Here is a 17110-nt window from a genome sequence, read left to right on the forward strand (position 1 = left end):
GATCAAGGTTGAAAATTTCGGCTCTTGGTCTCTGACTGGTTGGCCACCCCTGGTTTAGGGGATCTGTAGTTTACCTGAGGGCTGACTTTACTTCCTCCACTGCATTTCTGTACATTTGAAAGTACATTTTAACCTCTTAACTCCCGCCTGAACCGAGACGATCTTTTTCCTCACGTCATCACATTTTTTTTCCATAATTTTTTTTGTTGGGCATTCAGCTCATTTTTGTACCTTTTTTTTCATTTTTTTTGTCACATTTTTTGTCACATTTTTTGTCATTTTTTCGTCATTTTTTTGTCACATTTTTGTCCTTTTTTTTGTAAATTTTTTATCAAATTTTTATGATTTTGTGTCACATTTTTGTCATTTTTTTGTCATTTTTTTTGTCATATTTTTGTCATTTTTTAGTCAAATATTTGTCAAATTTTTATCAAATTTTGACCATTTTTTGTCACATTTTTATCACATTTTTGTCTTTTTTTTTACATTTTTTTGTAATTTTTTGTCACATTTTTGTCATTTTTATCAAATTTTTAGCAAATTTTTATCAATTTTTTACCAATTTTGTCACAATTTTATCACATTTTTGTCATTTTTTTTTGTCATTTTTTTTCATTTTTTTTGTCAAATTTTTTATCAAATTTTTGTCATTTTTTGTCAAATTTTTATCCATTTTTTAAATCAAATTTTTGTCATTTTTTGTCAAATTTTGTCATTTTTTGGAGCATTTTTGTAATTTTTTTGCAAAATTTTGTATCATATTTTTGTCATTTTTTGTAACATTTTTTTCGTCAATTTTCTGTGACATTTTTGCAACTTTTTCATCCATTTTTCATCACTTTTTCTCAACGTTTTCTCGCTTTTCTGTAGACTGCAGACTGGAGCCGCTGCAGATCCAGGACCACAGATTCACGGCCGTCTTGTATCGGACCCGTCCAGGCCACCGACACCGACGTCCCTAAACCACAGTGGATCTTCAGGAGCTTGAGGAACCCCTGACCAGGAGACGACCTGCTCTACCACCTGCGCCACTGTCGCCCCACATGTTATATAACGTATGTATATGGAGAGAGCCATTACCCAGAGGTGCATCAGGGACGAGGCTCCCGCAGACTGGAGACTCACCGCGGGACAAACGAGTGAACCACCTCTTTGGGCAGAATCCTGATCTCGTGCTGGTCCCAGTTGTAGAAATACGGATAAACCTTCCCTCTGAACCTGTGCCTGACCGTGTGGATGAGCGTGCGCGCCGCCAGGTCCGTGAACGCCAGCAGCCCGTCGGCGCAGTCCAGCTCGACCCGGATCCGCGTCACCTCCCGCCCCGTCAGCCCCGGGACGGCCGCGCCCTCGTAGTCCGGCCCGAGCGCCATGAGCCCGAAGAACCCGTTGACGAGCCTCCACGAGTCCATCTCCTTGAGCTGCTGCCCCGGCCGCTCGCGCTCGATCACGCCCACGCCCCAGCACTTGGACTCGCCCACGTGGACGTCCCAGCTGTGGCGGCCGGACTCGAAACCCTCCGACGCCAGCACGGACAGGAACGACAGGCGGTCCCTGGTTTCCGGGAGCCTCTGGTCGTCCCCTTCCCTGAACGCGGTCAGGTCCGGGGACAGACTCAGCAGGTTCCCCGCCGTGTTGGGGTCCAGGACGACGGGATAGACCTGCGCCGCCTTCATCATCCTCCACGAGACGTCGAAGCTCAGGTTCCCCACGTGCCTGGCGACGTCGATGAGCTGGTTCTCCCCCGAGTCGCCGTGGAAGCTCTGCTGCATGGCTTTGTCGATGGCGGCCTCGCACTTCTGCCAGGGCGCGTTCTCGTCGCTCAGCGCCTCCTCCGTCGTGCGGACGATCTCCGAGAGCACCGCCATCTCGCGACTCACCTCCTCCACCAGCTCCCTCAGCTTCTGGCTCTTACGCTCTTCTTCTGCTCGCAAATCCGCCACCCTCGCCTCCTCGTCTTCCTCCAGGAACCTGGAAGTCACATGTCATTACGCACGAGGAGAAACAACTAAACAATGATTACGTAACACTTATACACAGCCACGGCTCATTTTAGAAAAAAATATACATAATAACAGTGTTGGGTGTAACGAGGGAAAGAGTAACGCGTTAGCTACCGGCAATTTAGTTTATTTCCCCTGGGTAAATAATAATGTTCCTCCCCTACATGTTCCTCCATGTCCTCATGTGTTGAGCTCAGACCTGTTCACCACAACTGCCTCTAAAATCCTGCACTGTCACTCAGAATGGTGTTAAAGAGGGGGTATTCTGCTTTTTTCAGTCACAAAGCACCAGTCTATGTCACACTAAAGTGGAAATAAGGGGGGAAAAATGGGAATAAATTGGGAAAAATATTAATTATCAAAATACAGCAAAAATAATACGTTTTTTTGGGGGGAAAAAATATATAAATTGAGGAACAAATATGGAAAAATATAACATTGGGCAAAAATGTGGAAAACCTATTAGTACTAAAAAATGAGCAAAAATGAGGGAACAATTGTGAAATGAGAAAAATTGGCAAAAATGAATTTAATTTTTAATTTTTTTTTAAAAAGGAGACAAACATTGGGCAAAAAAAATCAGAAAAAATGTGAAAAACAGGGAAATGAGAGGGGAAAAAATGGCAAAAATGGGAGAAAAATCCTTCATTTGTCTTTGATATCAGACATGTATGGTTTAATGGTAAACCATATTTAAACTTAAAGAGGGGGTATTCTGCTTTTTTCAGTCACAAAGCACCAGTCTATATCACACTAAAGTGGAAATAAGGGGGAAAAAATGGGAATAAATTGAGAAAAATATTAATTATCAAAATACAGCAAAAATAATACGATTTTTTGGGGGGAAAAAATATATAAATTGAGGAACAAATATGGAAAAATACAACATTGGGCAAAAATGTGGAAAACCTATTAGTACTAAAAAATGAGCAAAAATGAGGGAACAACTGTGAAATGAATGAATTTTTTAAAAAAATGTTTAAAAAGGAGACAAACATTGGGCAAAAATGTGAAAAACAGGGAAATGAGAGGGAAAAAAATGGCAAAAATGGGAGAAAAATCCTTCATTTGTCTTTGATATCAGACATGTATGGTTTAATGGTAAACCATATTTAAACTTAAAGAGGGGGTATTCTGCTTTTTTCAGTCCCATAGCACCAGTTTATATCACACTACAATGATGACAAACCTTCTGTCGGTCTGTAAATGCAGTACATTAGAATAACTGCCTTGTATAAAATGTCTCTCTCAAAATGGCTGTAGTGAATGTCTTGAAATAGGCCTCTGTCTCTTTAAGAACCTCGGACCTCTCACCTGAACCGAGCACATTTTCTCCAGTTTGGCTTTACCCCAATCCAAAAGCTTCTGGAAAAGAGCACCAAAACTGAGACGAAAACAATGATGGAAATGTGACAAATAAGTGACGAAAAATGTATGAAAAAGTGGCAAAAATGTCACATGAAATTGACAAAAAATTAAAGAAAAAATTACAAAAATGTGACAAAAAATGATTTTGAAAAAATTACAAAAATTTGATAAAAATTGGACAAAAAAATGACAAAAAAATGATAAAAAATTGAAGAAAAAAGTGAAAAAAATGAGTTGAATACCCAACAAAAAAAATGATGGAAAAAAAATCTGTTGACGTGAGGAAAAAGATCCTTTCGGTTCAGGCGGGAGTTAAGAGGACGCGAACCTCTGAGTCTTTCCAACACACCCCCTCCACACGACAAAAAATGACAGAAAAAATGACAGAAAAAATGACAGAAAAAATGACAGAAAAAATGACAGAAAAAATGACAAAAAAGTGACGAAAAAATGACGAAAAAATGACAAAAAATGTACAAAAAAATGACAAAAAAAGACAAAAGAAATGACAGAAAATGTGACAAAAAATGACAAAAAAAGACAAAAAAAAGTGACTAAAAAATGACACAAAAAAATGACACAAAAAAAAGACTTAAAAAAAAAGACAGTGAGTTTGAAAAAAAAAGAGTTGAATGGCTGTAGTGAATGTCTTGAAATAGGCCTCTGTCTCTTTAAGAACCTCTGAGCCTTTAGACACGCCCCCTCCACACGCTGTCTGTGGCATCAGTGGGGAGGGGGTTCTGCTGAGGAGCAGTGGTTGGTTACTCGGCTGGTGACGAAAACTCGGAGGCGTCTCCAGGAGGTGGGGGCGTTCCTAGGAGGACTCAGGCAAACCTATCCCTAAAATGGCCGCCATCAGAGTTTTTACAGATTACTCAGAAATACGTGAATGTGCCAAGGCAACACTTCAGCCATGTTTTTAATGAGGGAGTGACAGAATAACATGATGGAAAGCTTGAAAAAGTCCATTTTGCATAATACCCCCCCTTTAAAGAGACAGAGGCCTATTTCAAGACATTCACTACAGCCATTTTGAGGCAGTTATTCTAATTTCCTGCATTTACAGACCAACAGAAGGTTTGCTCATCATTGTAGTGTGATATAGACTGGTGCTATGTGATAGAAAAAAGCAGAATACCCCCTCTTTAAGAAAAATCTGTAGGGAAAATTAGGGACAAATGGGAAATAAATGAGGTAAATTGTAAAAATGAGACAAAGTGATGTAAACTAAGCTGTTTGTGGCACATTTTTGCATATTTTGATATATCGTTTCATCATCGTTATCGAGAAAGTCCCCAAATGAAATGAAATGAAGATGTAAACCTGTGCAGCGCCTTGAACTGCAGCTTGATCTGCCGCTCCGTGCCGCGCGCCTGGGCCTTGGCGTGCTCCGAGACCTTGTCGTAGCCGTCCCTGACCCTCCGCAGACGGTCCAGCTTCAGCTTCAGCGCCGCCAGCTTCTCCGTCAGCCCCCGCGGGTCCGCCTTCCTCTCCTGCTCCAGCACGAAGGCCTCGCACAGGTTCTTGAGGGCCAGGTTTCGGGGGGGCTTGCTGGAGGAGCAGCGGGCGCGGCACACGGGGCAGTCCTGCGAGCGCTTCTCCTTCCACCAGCGCTGCAGGCAGTCGGAGCAGGAGCTGTGGCCGCACGACAGCAGCACCGGGTTGTTGAAGATGCCCATGCACGTGGGGCAGGTCAGGTCGTCCGCCATCTCCGGGGCTGAGGGGGGGGGGGGGTCTCAGAGGAGCAGCTGCGAATAGACAAAGAGAGTCAAAGTCAAACCCCCGCCTAGGGCTGCTCGATTATTGAAAAAATAATAATCACGATTATTTTTGTCATAATTGAAATCACGATTATTCAAACGATTATTTGTTGCCTTTAAAAAAATCCATCAAAAAAGTGACAAAAATCCATTAAAAAAAAAGACAAAAATCCAGCAAAAAAATGACAAAAATCCAGCAAAAAAAAAGACAAAAATCCAGCAAAAAAATGACAAAAATCCAGCAAAAAATAGACAAAAATCCAGCAAAAAAAGACAAAAATCCATAAAAAAATGACAAAAATCCAGCAAAAAAATAACAAAAATCCAGCAAAAAAATAACAAAAATCCAGCAAAAAAGTGACAAAAATCCAGCAAAAAAGTGACAAAAATCCAGCAAAAAATGACAAAAATCCACAAAATAATGACAAAAATCCAGCAAAAAATAACAAAAAACCAGCAAAAAAATGACAAAAATCCAGCAAAAAAATGACAAAAATCCAGCAAAAAAAGACAAAAATCCATAAAAAAAATGACAAAAATCCATAAAAAAATGACAAAAATCCAGCAAAAAAATAACAAAAATCCAGCAAAAAAATTACAAAAAACCAGCAAAAAAATTACAAAAATCCAGCAAAAAAATGACAAAAATCCAGCAAAAAAAGACAAAAATCCATAAAAAAAATGACAAAAATCCATAAAAAAAATTACAAAAATCCAGCAAAAAAATGACAAAAATCCAGCAAAAAAGTGACAAAAATCCAGCAAAAAAAGACAAAAATCCAGCAAAAAAAAGGACAAAAATCCAGCAAAAAAATGACAAAAATCCATTAAAAAAAGACAAAAATCCAGCAAAAAAAAGACAAAAATCCAGCAAAAAAAGGCAAAAATCCAGCAAAAATCCAGCAAAAAGTGACAAAAATCCAAAATTTAAAAATTAGAAAAAAAAAATTGGAATCATTTTTTTTTAGAAATAAATAAATAAATAATTGAAAAAAAAAATTATAATCGATTTTTTTGCGATTATGCTAATTTTGTAATCGTTTACTGTTGTAATCGAAATCGTAATCGAATTTCGATTAATTGCACAGCCCTACCCCTGCCTTAACCAAACTGAGATCTTTTTCCTTGCATTGTTGAAAAAACTGTCGTCACTTTGGGTCACGGCGACACGTAAACAAGCAGCACCTCCCTCTCTCTCGGCGCAGCTGCTTTTTAAGCCATTTTCTGCGAACTGCATTTGTGGTTTCTGTCCCACAATGTTTAACTAGATGCTTTTGTACGTCTTCGTCGTGTTTTTGTGGAGGTTCAGCAGATCGTTTTACTTTGAGACTGAGTCCATAATGGTCCTGAAGAGGCAGCTTTTTAGAAGTAAACAAACAGGAAGCTTTGAGAGACCGACACATTTCTGCTTCTGAGACACTGAAGAGGCACCAAGAGCAGCACAGAGGAGGCAGCACAAGAGGAGCTACAGGAAACAAGAGGAGACTGAGGTCCTTCAGAGGAGACTGAGGTCCTTCAGAGGAGACTGAGGTCCTTCAGAGGAGCCTGAGGTCCTTCAGAGGAGCCTGAGGTCCTTCAGAAGAGCCTGAGGTCCTTCAGAGGAGCCTGAGGTCCTTCAGAGGAGCCTGAGGTCCTTCAGAAGAGCCTGAGGTCCTTCAGAGGAGCCTGAGGTCCTTCAGAGAGACTGAGGTCCTTCAGAGGAGACTGAGGTCCTTCAGAGGAGCCTGAGGTCCTTCAGAGGAGCCTGAGGTCCTTCAGAGGAGACTGAGGTCCTTCAGAAGAGCCTGAGGTCCTTCAGAGGAGCCTGAGGTCCTTCAGAGAGACTGAGGTCCTTCAGAGGAGACTGAGGTCCTTCAGAGGAGCCTGAGGTCCTCTTCTTATGACTCTGTGGAGCCCCTGCTCTCCACTACGCAGCCGTGTGCTGGGCCCCGGGCAGCACAGAGTGGGACAAGAACAGGAGGGCCGGCTCTGGCCTCTGCTGCCCCCTGGGGGACAGGAGGGTGTTAGCCAAGCTCACCCCCATCATGGACAACACCTCCCACCCACTGCACGGGACTGTAGAGGAGCTGAGCAGCTCTTTCAGTGGCAGACTGAGACACCCTCAGGTCCTTCATCCCCACTGCTGTCAGACTGAACAACGAGACTGTGAAGCAGGGGTGCCCAAAGTGGGGCCCGCGGGACAATTAGGTTGGCCCCGCCGGAGAGTGACCTACTTTTGTGCCGCATCTGGTTAATACTAACTCTCTCCCATTCATTCTCAATGGCAAATATGGATGCAGTTCACTTTTTGGCCACCAGCGTCAAATTGGGGGCGCTGTTTCACTCCTTTCCCAAAGTTAAAGAAACACTGGTGTTCTGGTGTCTTGGTATTTGTCAGTCATAGAGCGTTGTAGCATCAGCTTTCCAACTTTTTCCAAATCTTATTGCAAAGGTCGTTGACATCTATGACTTATGAAAGAATTTATGCTGAACTGACACTTTCAAATTGGTCTAATATGGCGTTTTCTTTGAGTTAAAGAAATGAATGAGGTAAAGTCACTGTAGGTAGTGCAGGTACAGGTGGTGTTGTTGCACTACATTGCTACAATCATTGATTTTGTTCTACTAAAACTTGGCTTTTGTGGCATACTATTTGCATAGATAGAATTAAATGCAAATGTATAACAAAAAATAAAATAAAGTAACTACTATTATTTGCAGTTATATGTGTCTCACGCTAACATCGCCGTGATTGGCACTTTTTCCTTTTGGCCCTCAGAGACAAAAAGCTTGTGCAGCCCTGCAGTAAAGTAACATGTGCAATAACCCCTTTGCAAAACTACGTGCAATAATCTCGGTATCAGCGTCTCTATTGACAACCTGCACTAGGACCTCGATATTCTACTTTATATAAGCTGTTGTAATTTGTCCCCTATTTTTATTTATTCTTATTTTCTTATTGTTATAATTCCGGCCTTTAAGATTTTTTGCTTGAACCATGTAGGTGAAAGAAGAGCAGAGCCTCAGTGACGGCAACATTTGAGGCTATTTTTCCTCTGTCCGTTTGCATTTAGCCTCAAACGTCATGAACAATCCAGATGTTTTCAGCTGCTGCCAACCCACGGACCTCCCATTAATAAAACAGTCATAACTCCAGGGAGTCGGCGTCCCGGTGCTGTTACAACACTCGTAACATTTTAAAAACTTTATGTATTTGTCGTTCTGAGGCTCGGCTGTGATTGGCTAAAACGAGGAACCGAAAGAATCCGTCTTTCGCGGGTCCGTCCGGAGCTGCAGTTTCAGCAAAACTTGACCGGAAGCCAAAGACGACTTGATAACGTTTCTGGTAGGGCTGTGCAATTAATCGAAATTCAATTACGATTTCGATTACAACAGTAAACGATTACAAAATTAGCATAATCGCAAAAAATCAATTATAATATTTCTTTTCAATTTTTTTTTCCTTTTTTTTGTTTTTTTTAATTTTGGGATTTTTGTCACTTTTTTGATAGATTTTTGTCTTTTTTTTTTTAGGGATTTTTGTCACTTTTTGATGGATTTTTGTCACTTTTTTGATGGATTTTTGTCACTTTTTTGATGGATTTTTTCTTTTTTTGATGGATTTTTGTCAATTTTTTGATGGATTTTTGTCACTTTTTTGATGGATTTTTGTCACTTTTTTGATGGATTTTTGTCACTTTTTTGATGGATTTTTGTCACTTTTTTGCTGGATTTTTGTCACTTTTTTGATGGATTTTTGTCACTTTTTTGATGGATTTTCGTCACTTTTTTGATGGATTTTTGTCACTTTTTTGATGGATTTTTGTCCCTTTTTTGATGGATTTTTGTCACTTTTTTGATGGATTTTTTTCACTTTTTTGATGGATTTTTGTCACTTTTTTGCTGGATTTTTGTCATTTTTTTGCTGGATTTTTGTCAATTTTTTGATGGATTTTTGTCACTTTTTTTGCTGGATTTTTGTCACTTTTTTGATGGATTTTTGTCACTTTTTTGATGGATTTTTTTCTTTTTTTGATGGATTTTTGTCACTTTTTTGATGGATTTTTGTCACTTTTTTGATGGATTTTTGTCACTTTTTTGATGGATTTTTTTAAAGGCAACAAATAATCGTTTGAATAATCGTGATTTCAATTATGACAAAAATAATCGTGATTTCAATTATGACAAAAATAATCGTGATTATTATTTTTTCAATAATCGAGCAGCCCTAATTTCTGGGCGTCACAGCGTGAAACAACAAAACACCCCGGGGGCCGAGTGACGGGGGTGTGGCTCTGCGTCACAGGGCTCCAAACTCCCCTCGCTCCACAGCCAGTTTCACAAACGCCGGGTTTCAATTTCACATTCTCTACACTGGTGAGTGTTTTAAAGCCACAGTGCGGAACATTTCCCCCCGAAAGTGGAATAAAACACAAGCATTTAAGTCTTTACGGGTGGTTTGTCGCCCTTGTTTACGTCAGTTCCTCTTGAAGAAGCAGCGTATAACCTAGAATGGCTTTAATTTAGTTTTGTCATAGATCCGTGAGCTTTACAAGACAACACACTTCCTCCTAAATAACGCCGCATAATCAGCAAAATCTGGTCAACTTTTGGACACACTGAAGCCTTTATCAAAATGGTGCTTTCGCTTTCAAGCTGACATGTTTAAAGGCTGGTTTTGAGTAAAAATAAAGAAGGAACTAAAGCTTAACGTGAGGAGAGGGTGTTGTAAGAGTTTGGTCGTACCTTCATGATCCGGCTTCACTGTCTTCTCTCATTTACAGGAAAGTGCAGCTCCCAGTGTTGACTAACAGCATTTCCTGGTTCATGGGCACTTCTTCTTTGGAGGAAATGTGTGAACCACGTTTGAGAAAGTCAGAGGAACACTGGCCCCTGCAGGAGAGACGGGGAAACAGCAATCAAGTTCAAGAAGAAGTGTGATTAAAATGAAGACAGTACAGTTACAGTTATCAGAGGAGACTTCACCAGGCTGACCTCAAACTCAGGCCCAGTGTAGTTTCTCCTATTCTAAAATCTAAAAATGTCATCACATTTTTGGCTCTTTTTTTGTCTATTTTTCATCTATTTTTCGTCACTTTTTCATCAGATTTTTTGTCTATTTTTCTTCTATTTTTCGTGTCTTTTTTCCATCTATTTTCATCTATTTTTGTCACTTTTTCATCACATTTTTGTCACTTTTTCATCACATTTTTTGTCATTTTTTCATCACTTTTTCATCAATTTTTTTTGTCTTTTTCATCACATTTTTGGCTCTTTTTTTGTCTATTTTTCTTGTTTTTTTCCATCTATTTTTCATCTATTTTTGTCACTTTTTTATCACATTTTTGTCACTTTTTCATCAGATTTTTTGTCTATTTTTCTTGTTTTTCGTGTCTTTTTTCATCTATTTTTCGTCTATTTTTGTCACTTTTTAATCACTTTTTCATCAAATTTGTGTGTCTTTTTCATCACATTTTTGGCTCTTTTTTTGTCTATTTTTTGTCTATTTTTCATCAATTTTTTGTCACTTTTTCGTCACTTTTCCGACGTTTTTGTTGCTCTTTTGTTGTGTTTTCATCCTTGTTTTCTTCTAATTTTTGCCTCTACTTTGACACTTTGTCCAAGAAGCTTTTAGATTTGGGTAAAGCTTCAGGTGGGGGTCCAGGGGTTAAAGGGATAGTCTGGAAGTCTAAATGTTTTACACAGGGACCCATCTCGTAGAGCCACGGGCTAATGGTCAGAATCCCCAGTTGGAGGATTGACCTATTGTACATGTTTTTAGTGGTAGACCAGCGCAGACACGGGGAGAACCGTGTTTTGTTTAGGTGTGAAGTCTGGCTCCGGTTGTGGTCCTCCCTCCTCCACACTCGGACTAAAGCCAGACTCGAGTGTCTCTTAAACTCAGGGTGAGTCTTGGCTCCAGTGATTCAGGCTCAGAGCCAGGACGGACTAACGTGAACCCTGAGACGGACCGAGAAAACCGCGGGACGTTTACTTCCCCCCAACTTTCTTCACATTTCTGTCAAGTGTGGAGCCACTAAACTAACTCTCACCTGAACGGATCCCATTTTCTCCAGTTTGGCTTTACCCTAATCAAAAAGCTTCTTGGGAAAAAAGCACCAAAACGCAACAAAAAAGTGACAAAAACTCAACCAAAAAGTGACAAAAATTCAACAAAAAAGTGACAAAAATTCAACCAAAAAGTGACAAAAATTCAACAAAAATGTGACAAAAACTCAACTAAAAAGTGACAAAAATTCAACAAAAATGTGACAAAAACTCAACTAAAAAGTGACAAAAATGCAACAAAAAAGTGACAAAAACTCAACCAAAAAGTGACAAAAATTAAACAAAAATGTGACAAAAATTCAACCAAAAAGTGACAAAAATTCAACAAAAATGTGACAAAAACTCAACCAAAAAGTGACAAAAATTCAACAAAAATGTGACAAAAACTCAACTAAAAAGTGACAAAAAATGCAACAAAATGTGACAAAAATTCAACAAAAAATGTAACCAAAAAGTGACAAAAATTCAACAAAAAATTCAACAAAAATGTGACAAAAATTCAACCAAAAAGTGACAAAAAATGCAACAAAAATGTGACAAAAATTCAACAAAAAATGTGACAAAAAATGTAACTAAAAAGTGACAAAAATTCAACAAAAAATTCAACAAAAAAGTGACAAAAATTCAACCAAAAAGTGACAAAAATTCAACAAAAATGTGACAAAAACTCAACTAAAAAGTGACAAAAATGCAACAAAAAAGTGACAAAAACTCAACCAAAAAGTGACAAAAATTAAACAAAAATGTGACAAAAATTCAACCAAAAAGTGACAAAAATTCAACAAAAATGTGACAAAAACTCAACCAAAAAGTGACAAAAATTCAACAAAAATGTGACAAAAACTCAACCAAAAAGTGACAAAAATTAAACAAAAATGTGACAAAAATTCAACCAAAAAGTGACAAAAAATGCAACAAAATGTGACAAAAATTCAACAAAAAATGTAACCAAAAAGTGACAAAAATTCAACAAAAAATTCAACAAAAATGTGACAAAAATTCAACCAAAAAGTGACAAAAAATGCAACAAAAATGTGACAAAAATTCAACAAAAAATGTGACAAAAAATGTAACTAAAAAGTGACAAAAATTCAACAAAAAATTCAACAAAAATGTGACAAAAACTCAACCAAAAAGTGACAAAAATGTGACAAAAACTCAACAAAAATGTGACCAAAAAAAACAACATAAAAAAGGTGACACAACACAGCAATAATACGAGGAAAAAGATCAGTTTTGTGGGTCTTAGCTTTCAAATGAGGTGCTACACAGACAGGGTTCCCACTCTTTACTTGAAATCATTTTCAAGGCAATTTCCAGGATTTTCAAGGACATTTTAAAGGGCAAACAAATAAAATATAAGCGATCACATCTACGAAAACCTGCCCTCCCCAGTTAGTCCCTTTGTGAGTTCACTCTCCAGTTTGATCCGTGATCAGATAATGTGGTCTATGACGACAGACAGAGTTGTTTAGGTCTGAAAGGAAACACAGCAGACACGTCGCGTCTGCAGGTTCTGGGAATCAAACACAAATGGAGGTCCAACAAAAAAGCGAGCTGAGGTCGGGTTGACCAGGTCTAAACCAGAACTGAACCAGGACCTAGTCTGGACTAACGCAATAATGAATTAGGTGTAAACCAGCAATTAACCAAATGCAATCCAGATCTTATCCCATGAAAATGGGTCAGGGGTGCAGAAGGTGTGAACAATATTATCGTTTTCGGGGGGTCCGGGGGCCATGCTCCCCCGGGAAGACATTCTTTAAAATTCCATATTTTAAAGCATCAATCTGATGCATTTTTGAGATGCATTTTTTTTGCCAACCTTGGGAGAACTGGAGAAACTTAACTTCAGCCAGGAGTCAAAAATATGATGGCCTCCTCATGCATTTACAGTATATGAGGCACAATGTCTAAGGGCACCACAAATGGCTTAATGCATGACCTCCACCAGAGACGGTGGACGGGCTGTAACTTAACTGTGACTCCGAATCCAGGTCCATCTGCGGCTCCACCAGCTGAAAGTGCACGTGCGCGTGCGGGTCCACGTCCGGCTCCGGCTCAGGGTCCACCCCGGGCTGATGGGTATGACTGTGTTTAATATCTTAAATCTATACAAACTTAATTTTGTATACCTGATTCAGCTTCAGCGTCAGCGTCAGCATCATGTGGAGTGTGGAGCTAGCAACAGGTGCCTTCTCCTGCCTTCTTCTAATTCTTTCATATCTATGGAAAATTATACAAAGTATTGTGTATCAAAACATTTTAACTATCTTAAATATTTTGGCTCCTACTAACCAAAGCTACGCAGTTAGGTTAGAATATTTTACTGACCGAATCATACATACCTTGCTACTTTTGCTGTAGGGTCTGGAGCGCTGTGTGGAAAAATCGATGGCACAAAATCTGGACTGTCACAGTCCATAGATGGTTCTCCTGATAAAGGAAAAATGCCCCATTAGCTCAGCTAATTATTGCACATGTTTCTATTTCAGACATCTCAACTGGGGAAAAACTACTTTCAAGGAGCAAAAACATTATATTAACTACACAAGTAAAGTCTCTTAGGAGTTACCACTACAAGTGGGTCAACATAAAGAAGAATGATACTTGTTAAACTCTAACAGCCGACAGTAATGCTCAAGTAAACAAATACACTAAAGCAAAGGCAGTATTATGTCACATAATTATACATACAAAATAAAAAACGGCTATAAATGAGAGTGAGGTTAACTACACCCTCCCTGTCATTTGCAGTGTGCTTTTCTTCCACTCACAATATTTATTTTTGTTATGGCTTGTGGGCTACACAGGCTGATTTCTCAACAACTGAGAGCCGCTATCAAAAGGTGGCGAGCGAGACTTTGAACAAGAAGGTCATTAGGCGAAGCTCCACGTTAGGTACCATTGTTTTTCCTTCACTCAAAGCAGCCGTCAGACCCATATATGAGGACAGAATGCATTTGGTTCAGGCGGGTGGTAAGAGGTTAAAGAGTGGAATAAAAACGGCCCTAAAGTTTAGCCCTGTGTATATTCCTCCCGTCTTCAGCCAGGAAATGACCATAGTATTTGGATTACAGCGTCATCTCGGTCACAGCCTTTTGTGGACACCAAACATGTCAGTATCTGTGAATGAATGAGAGTTTGGGCTGTTTTTTCCTCTGACATTAGAGCTGAGATGTTGCGGAGGACGGGACGTGCTTGTTTTTGTTGTGTTGGAGGATTCTCCGTGGACAAAGCTAAAACCCGCTGCTTCCTGGCTCATCTTTTATTTCAAAGCTTTGCCTTTTGGTTTGGCTTCAGGAACAAACTCGGCTTGAGTGACAGACCGAGGGGAGTCTCGGCCTCCGTCTGAAACCGGGCCAAGTCCACGTGTGAGATTAAGGACAGCGTGACGGCGGCTCCTGCGGGCGGCGAGACAAAGGAGGAGACGGGGCACACTCCTGACGGACAGGGCGCTGGCACCGGGCGCTGGCACCGGGCGCTGGCACCGGGCGCTGGCAAAGGGAGGCGCGCAAAACATGTGTAAACGAGAGGGAAACGGAGGGGGAAACACGGACCAGGGATGTGAAAACAGATTCTACAAATGTGGTTTGTTTCGCTAGTTTTGTCCTTAACGTCTTAACTCCCACCTGAACGGATCCCATTTTCTCCAGTTTGGCTTTACCCTAATCAAAAAGCTTCTTGGGGGAAAAAAGCACAAAGCCCACAAGAAATGAGAAGAAAACAAGGATGTAAACGCGACAAAAATGTGACAAAAACTCAACCAACAAGTGATAAAAATTCAACAAAAATTCAACAAAAAAATGACAAAAATTCTACAAAAAAATGACAAAAATTCAACAAAAATGTGACAAAAATTCAACAAAAACTCCACAAAAAAATGACAAAAATTCAACAAAAGTTCAACAAAAAAATGACAAAAATTCAACAAAAATTCAACAAAAAATCAACAAAAACTCCACAAAAAAATGACAAAAATTCAACAAAAACTCCACAAAAAAATGACAAAAATGTGACAAAAATTCAACAAAAATGCAACAAAAATGTGACAAAAATTCAACAAAAATGCAACAAAAAAATGACAAAAATGCAACAAAAACTCCACAAAAAAAATGACAAAAATGTGACAAAAATGTGACAAAAATTCAACAAAAAATCAACAAAAACTCCACAAAAAAATGACAAAAATGTGACAAAAATTCAACAAATTCAACAAAAATGTGACAAAAATTCAACAAAAACTCCACAAAAAAATGACAAAAATTCAACAAAAATGTGACAAAAATTCAGCAAAAACTCCACAAAAAAATTCAACAAAAATTCAACAAAAATGTGACAAAAATTCAACAAAAATTCAACAAAAACTCCACAAAAAAATTACAAAAATTCAACAAAAATGTGACAAAAATAAAAAAAAAACTCCACAAAAATGTGACAAAAATGTGACAAAAATTCAACAAAAATTCAACAAAAATTCAACAAAAACTCCACAAAAAAATGACAAAAATGTGACAAAAATTCAACAAAAACTCCACAAAAAAATGACAAAAATGTGACAAAAATTCAACAAAAACTCCACAAATAAATGACAAAAATGTGACAAAAAATGACAAAAAATTGATCAAAAAAATTACGAAAAAATGACAAAAAATTGATAATAAATCTACAAAAAAATGACAAATGTGACAAAAAATGACCAAGAAATTCACAAAAAAATGACAAAAATGTGACAAAACTCCACAAAAAAATGACAAAAATTCAACAAAAACTCCACAAAAAAATTACAAATGTGACAAAAAATCAACAAAAACTCCACAAAAAAATGACAAAAATGTGACAAAAATTCAACAAAAACTCCACAAAAAAATGACAAAAGTTCAACAAAAATTCAACAAAAATTCAACAAAAATTCAACAAAAATTCAACAAAAACTCCACAAAAAAATGACAAAAATTCAACAAAAATTCAACAAAAATTCAACAAAAATTCAACAAAAACTCCACAAAAAAATGACAAAAATTCAACTAAAATGTGACAAAAATTCAACAAAACCTCCACAAAAAATCAACAAAAACACAACAAAAAAATGACAAAAATTCAACAAAAATGTGACAAAAATGTGACAAAAATTCAACAAAAAATCAACAAAAACTCAAAAAAAAATGACAAAAATTCAACAAAAATGTGACAAAAATTCAACAAAAAATCAACAAAAAATCAACAAAAAAATGACAAAAATTCAACAAAAACTCCACAAAAAAATGACAAAAATGTGACAAAAATTCAACAAAAATTCAACAAAAACTCCACAAAAAATGACAAAAATGTGACAAAAAATGACAAAAAATTGATTTAAAAAAATTACGAAAAAATGACAAAAATGACAAAAAATTGCTAAAAAATGTACGAAAAAATGTCAAAAATGTTCTCACCTCTGACTCTGTTTCCTGTCGGCGTTTTGACTCCAGCGCGGCTCGTGTGAAACCTCCTAAAGCCGCGTCGTCGCCGTTCACAGGTGAAACCAAAAGCGAACGGTGGGAATTGCCCGTGGACCGCGTGACCTCGGTGACCTGAAACAAACGGAAATCAGAATCGTGTTTATAGAACTGACATTTGACGGCTGCCCACACAGTCCCACAGAGAGGCTTCAGTGTTTCTAAATCACCTGAGGGGAAGTGGCGATACTGATATAACAGTACAGTACAGTACAGTACATCGCTTTGTCGCTCAAAAAGTGTCCTGAACACACGACAAAAGGGCAGAACATGTCACATTTCTCCCCCATTTTCATTTTATTCTCTCCCTTTTTTCCCACATTTCTTGACATTGGAGATAAACCTGATATTGTAAATTTGCATATCTTCTCAGACTAGTGGTTCCCAAAGTGAGGTCCGGATTCTCTTCTGAGTTACTTTGATAAAATAGTATTTT

General features: G+C 38.4%; 1 protein-coding gene across 1 annotated transcript; it reads right to left on the reverse strand.

The window, feature by feature from the left end:
• Positions 1 to 1121: 1121 nt before the first annotated feature.
• On the reverse strand, positions 1122 to 9959 carry LOC306978749 (E3 ubiquitin-protein ligase TRIM35-like; the record flags this gene model as incomplete). Its single annotated transcript, XM_079577416.1, has 3 exons — positions 9854 to 9959; positions 4692 to 5116; positions 1122 to 1968 (listed from the first exon to the last, which is right to left on the reverse strand). The coding sequence occupies exons 2-3, from the start codon at positions 5075 to 5077 to the stop codon at positions 1122 to 1124; spliced, it is 1233 nt and encodes a 410-aa protein (XP_079433542.1). The 5' UTR covers positions 5078 to 5116; positions 9854 to 9959.
• Positions 9960 to 17110: the final 7151 nt, after the last annotated feature.

Source organism: Gobius niger (assembly GCF_951799975.1).
Source record: "Gobius niger genome assembly, chromosome: 19".
Taxonomy (NCBI): Eukaryota; Metazoa; Chordata; class Actinopteri; order Gobiiformes; family Gobiidae; genus Gobius; species Gobius niger.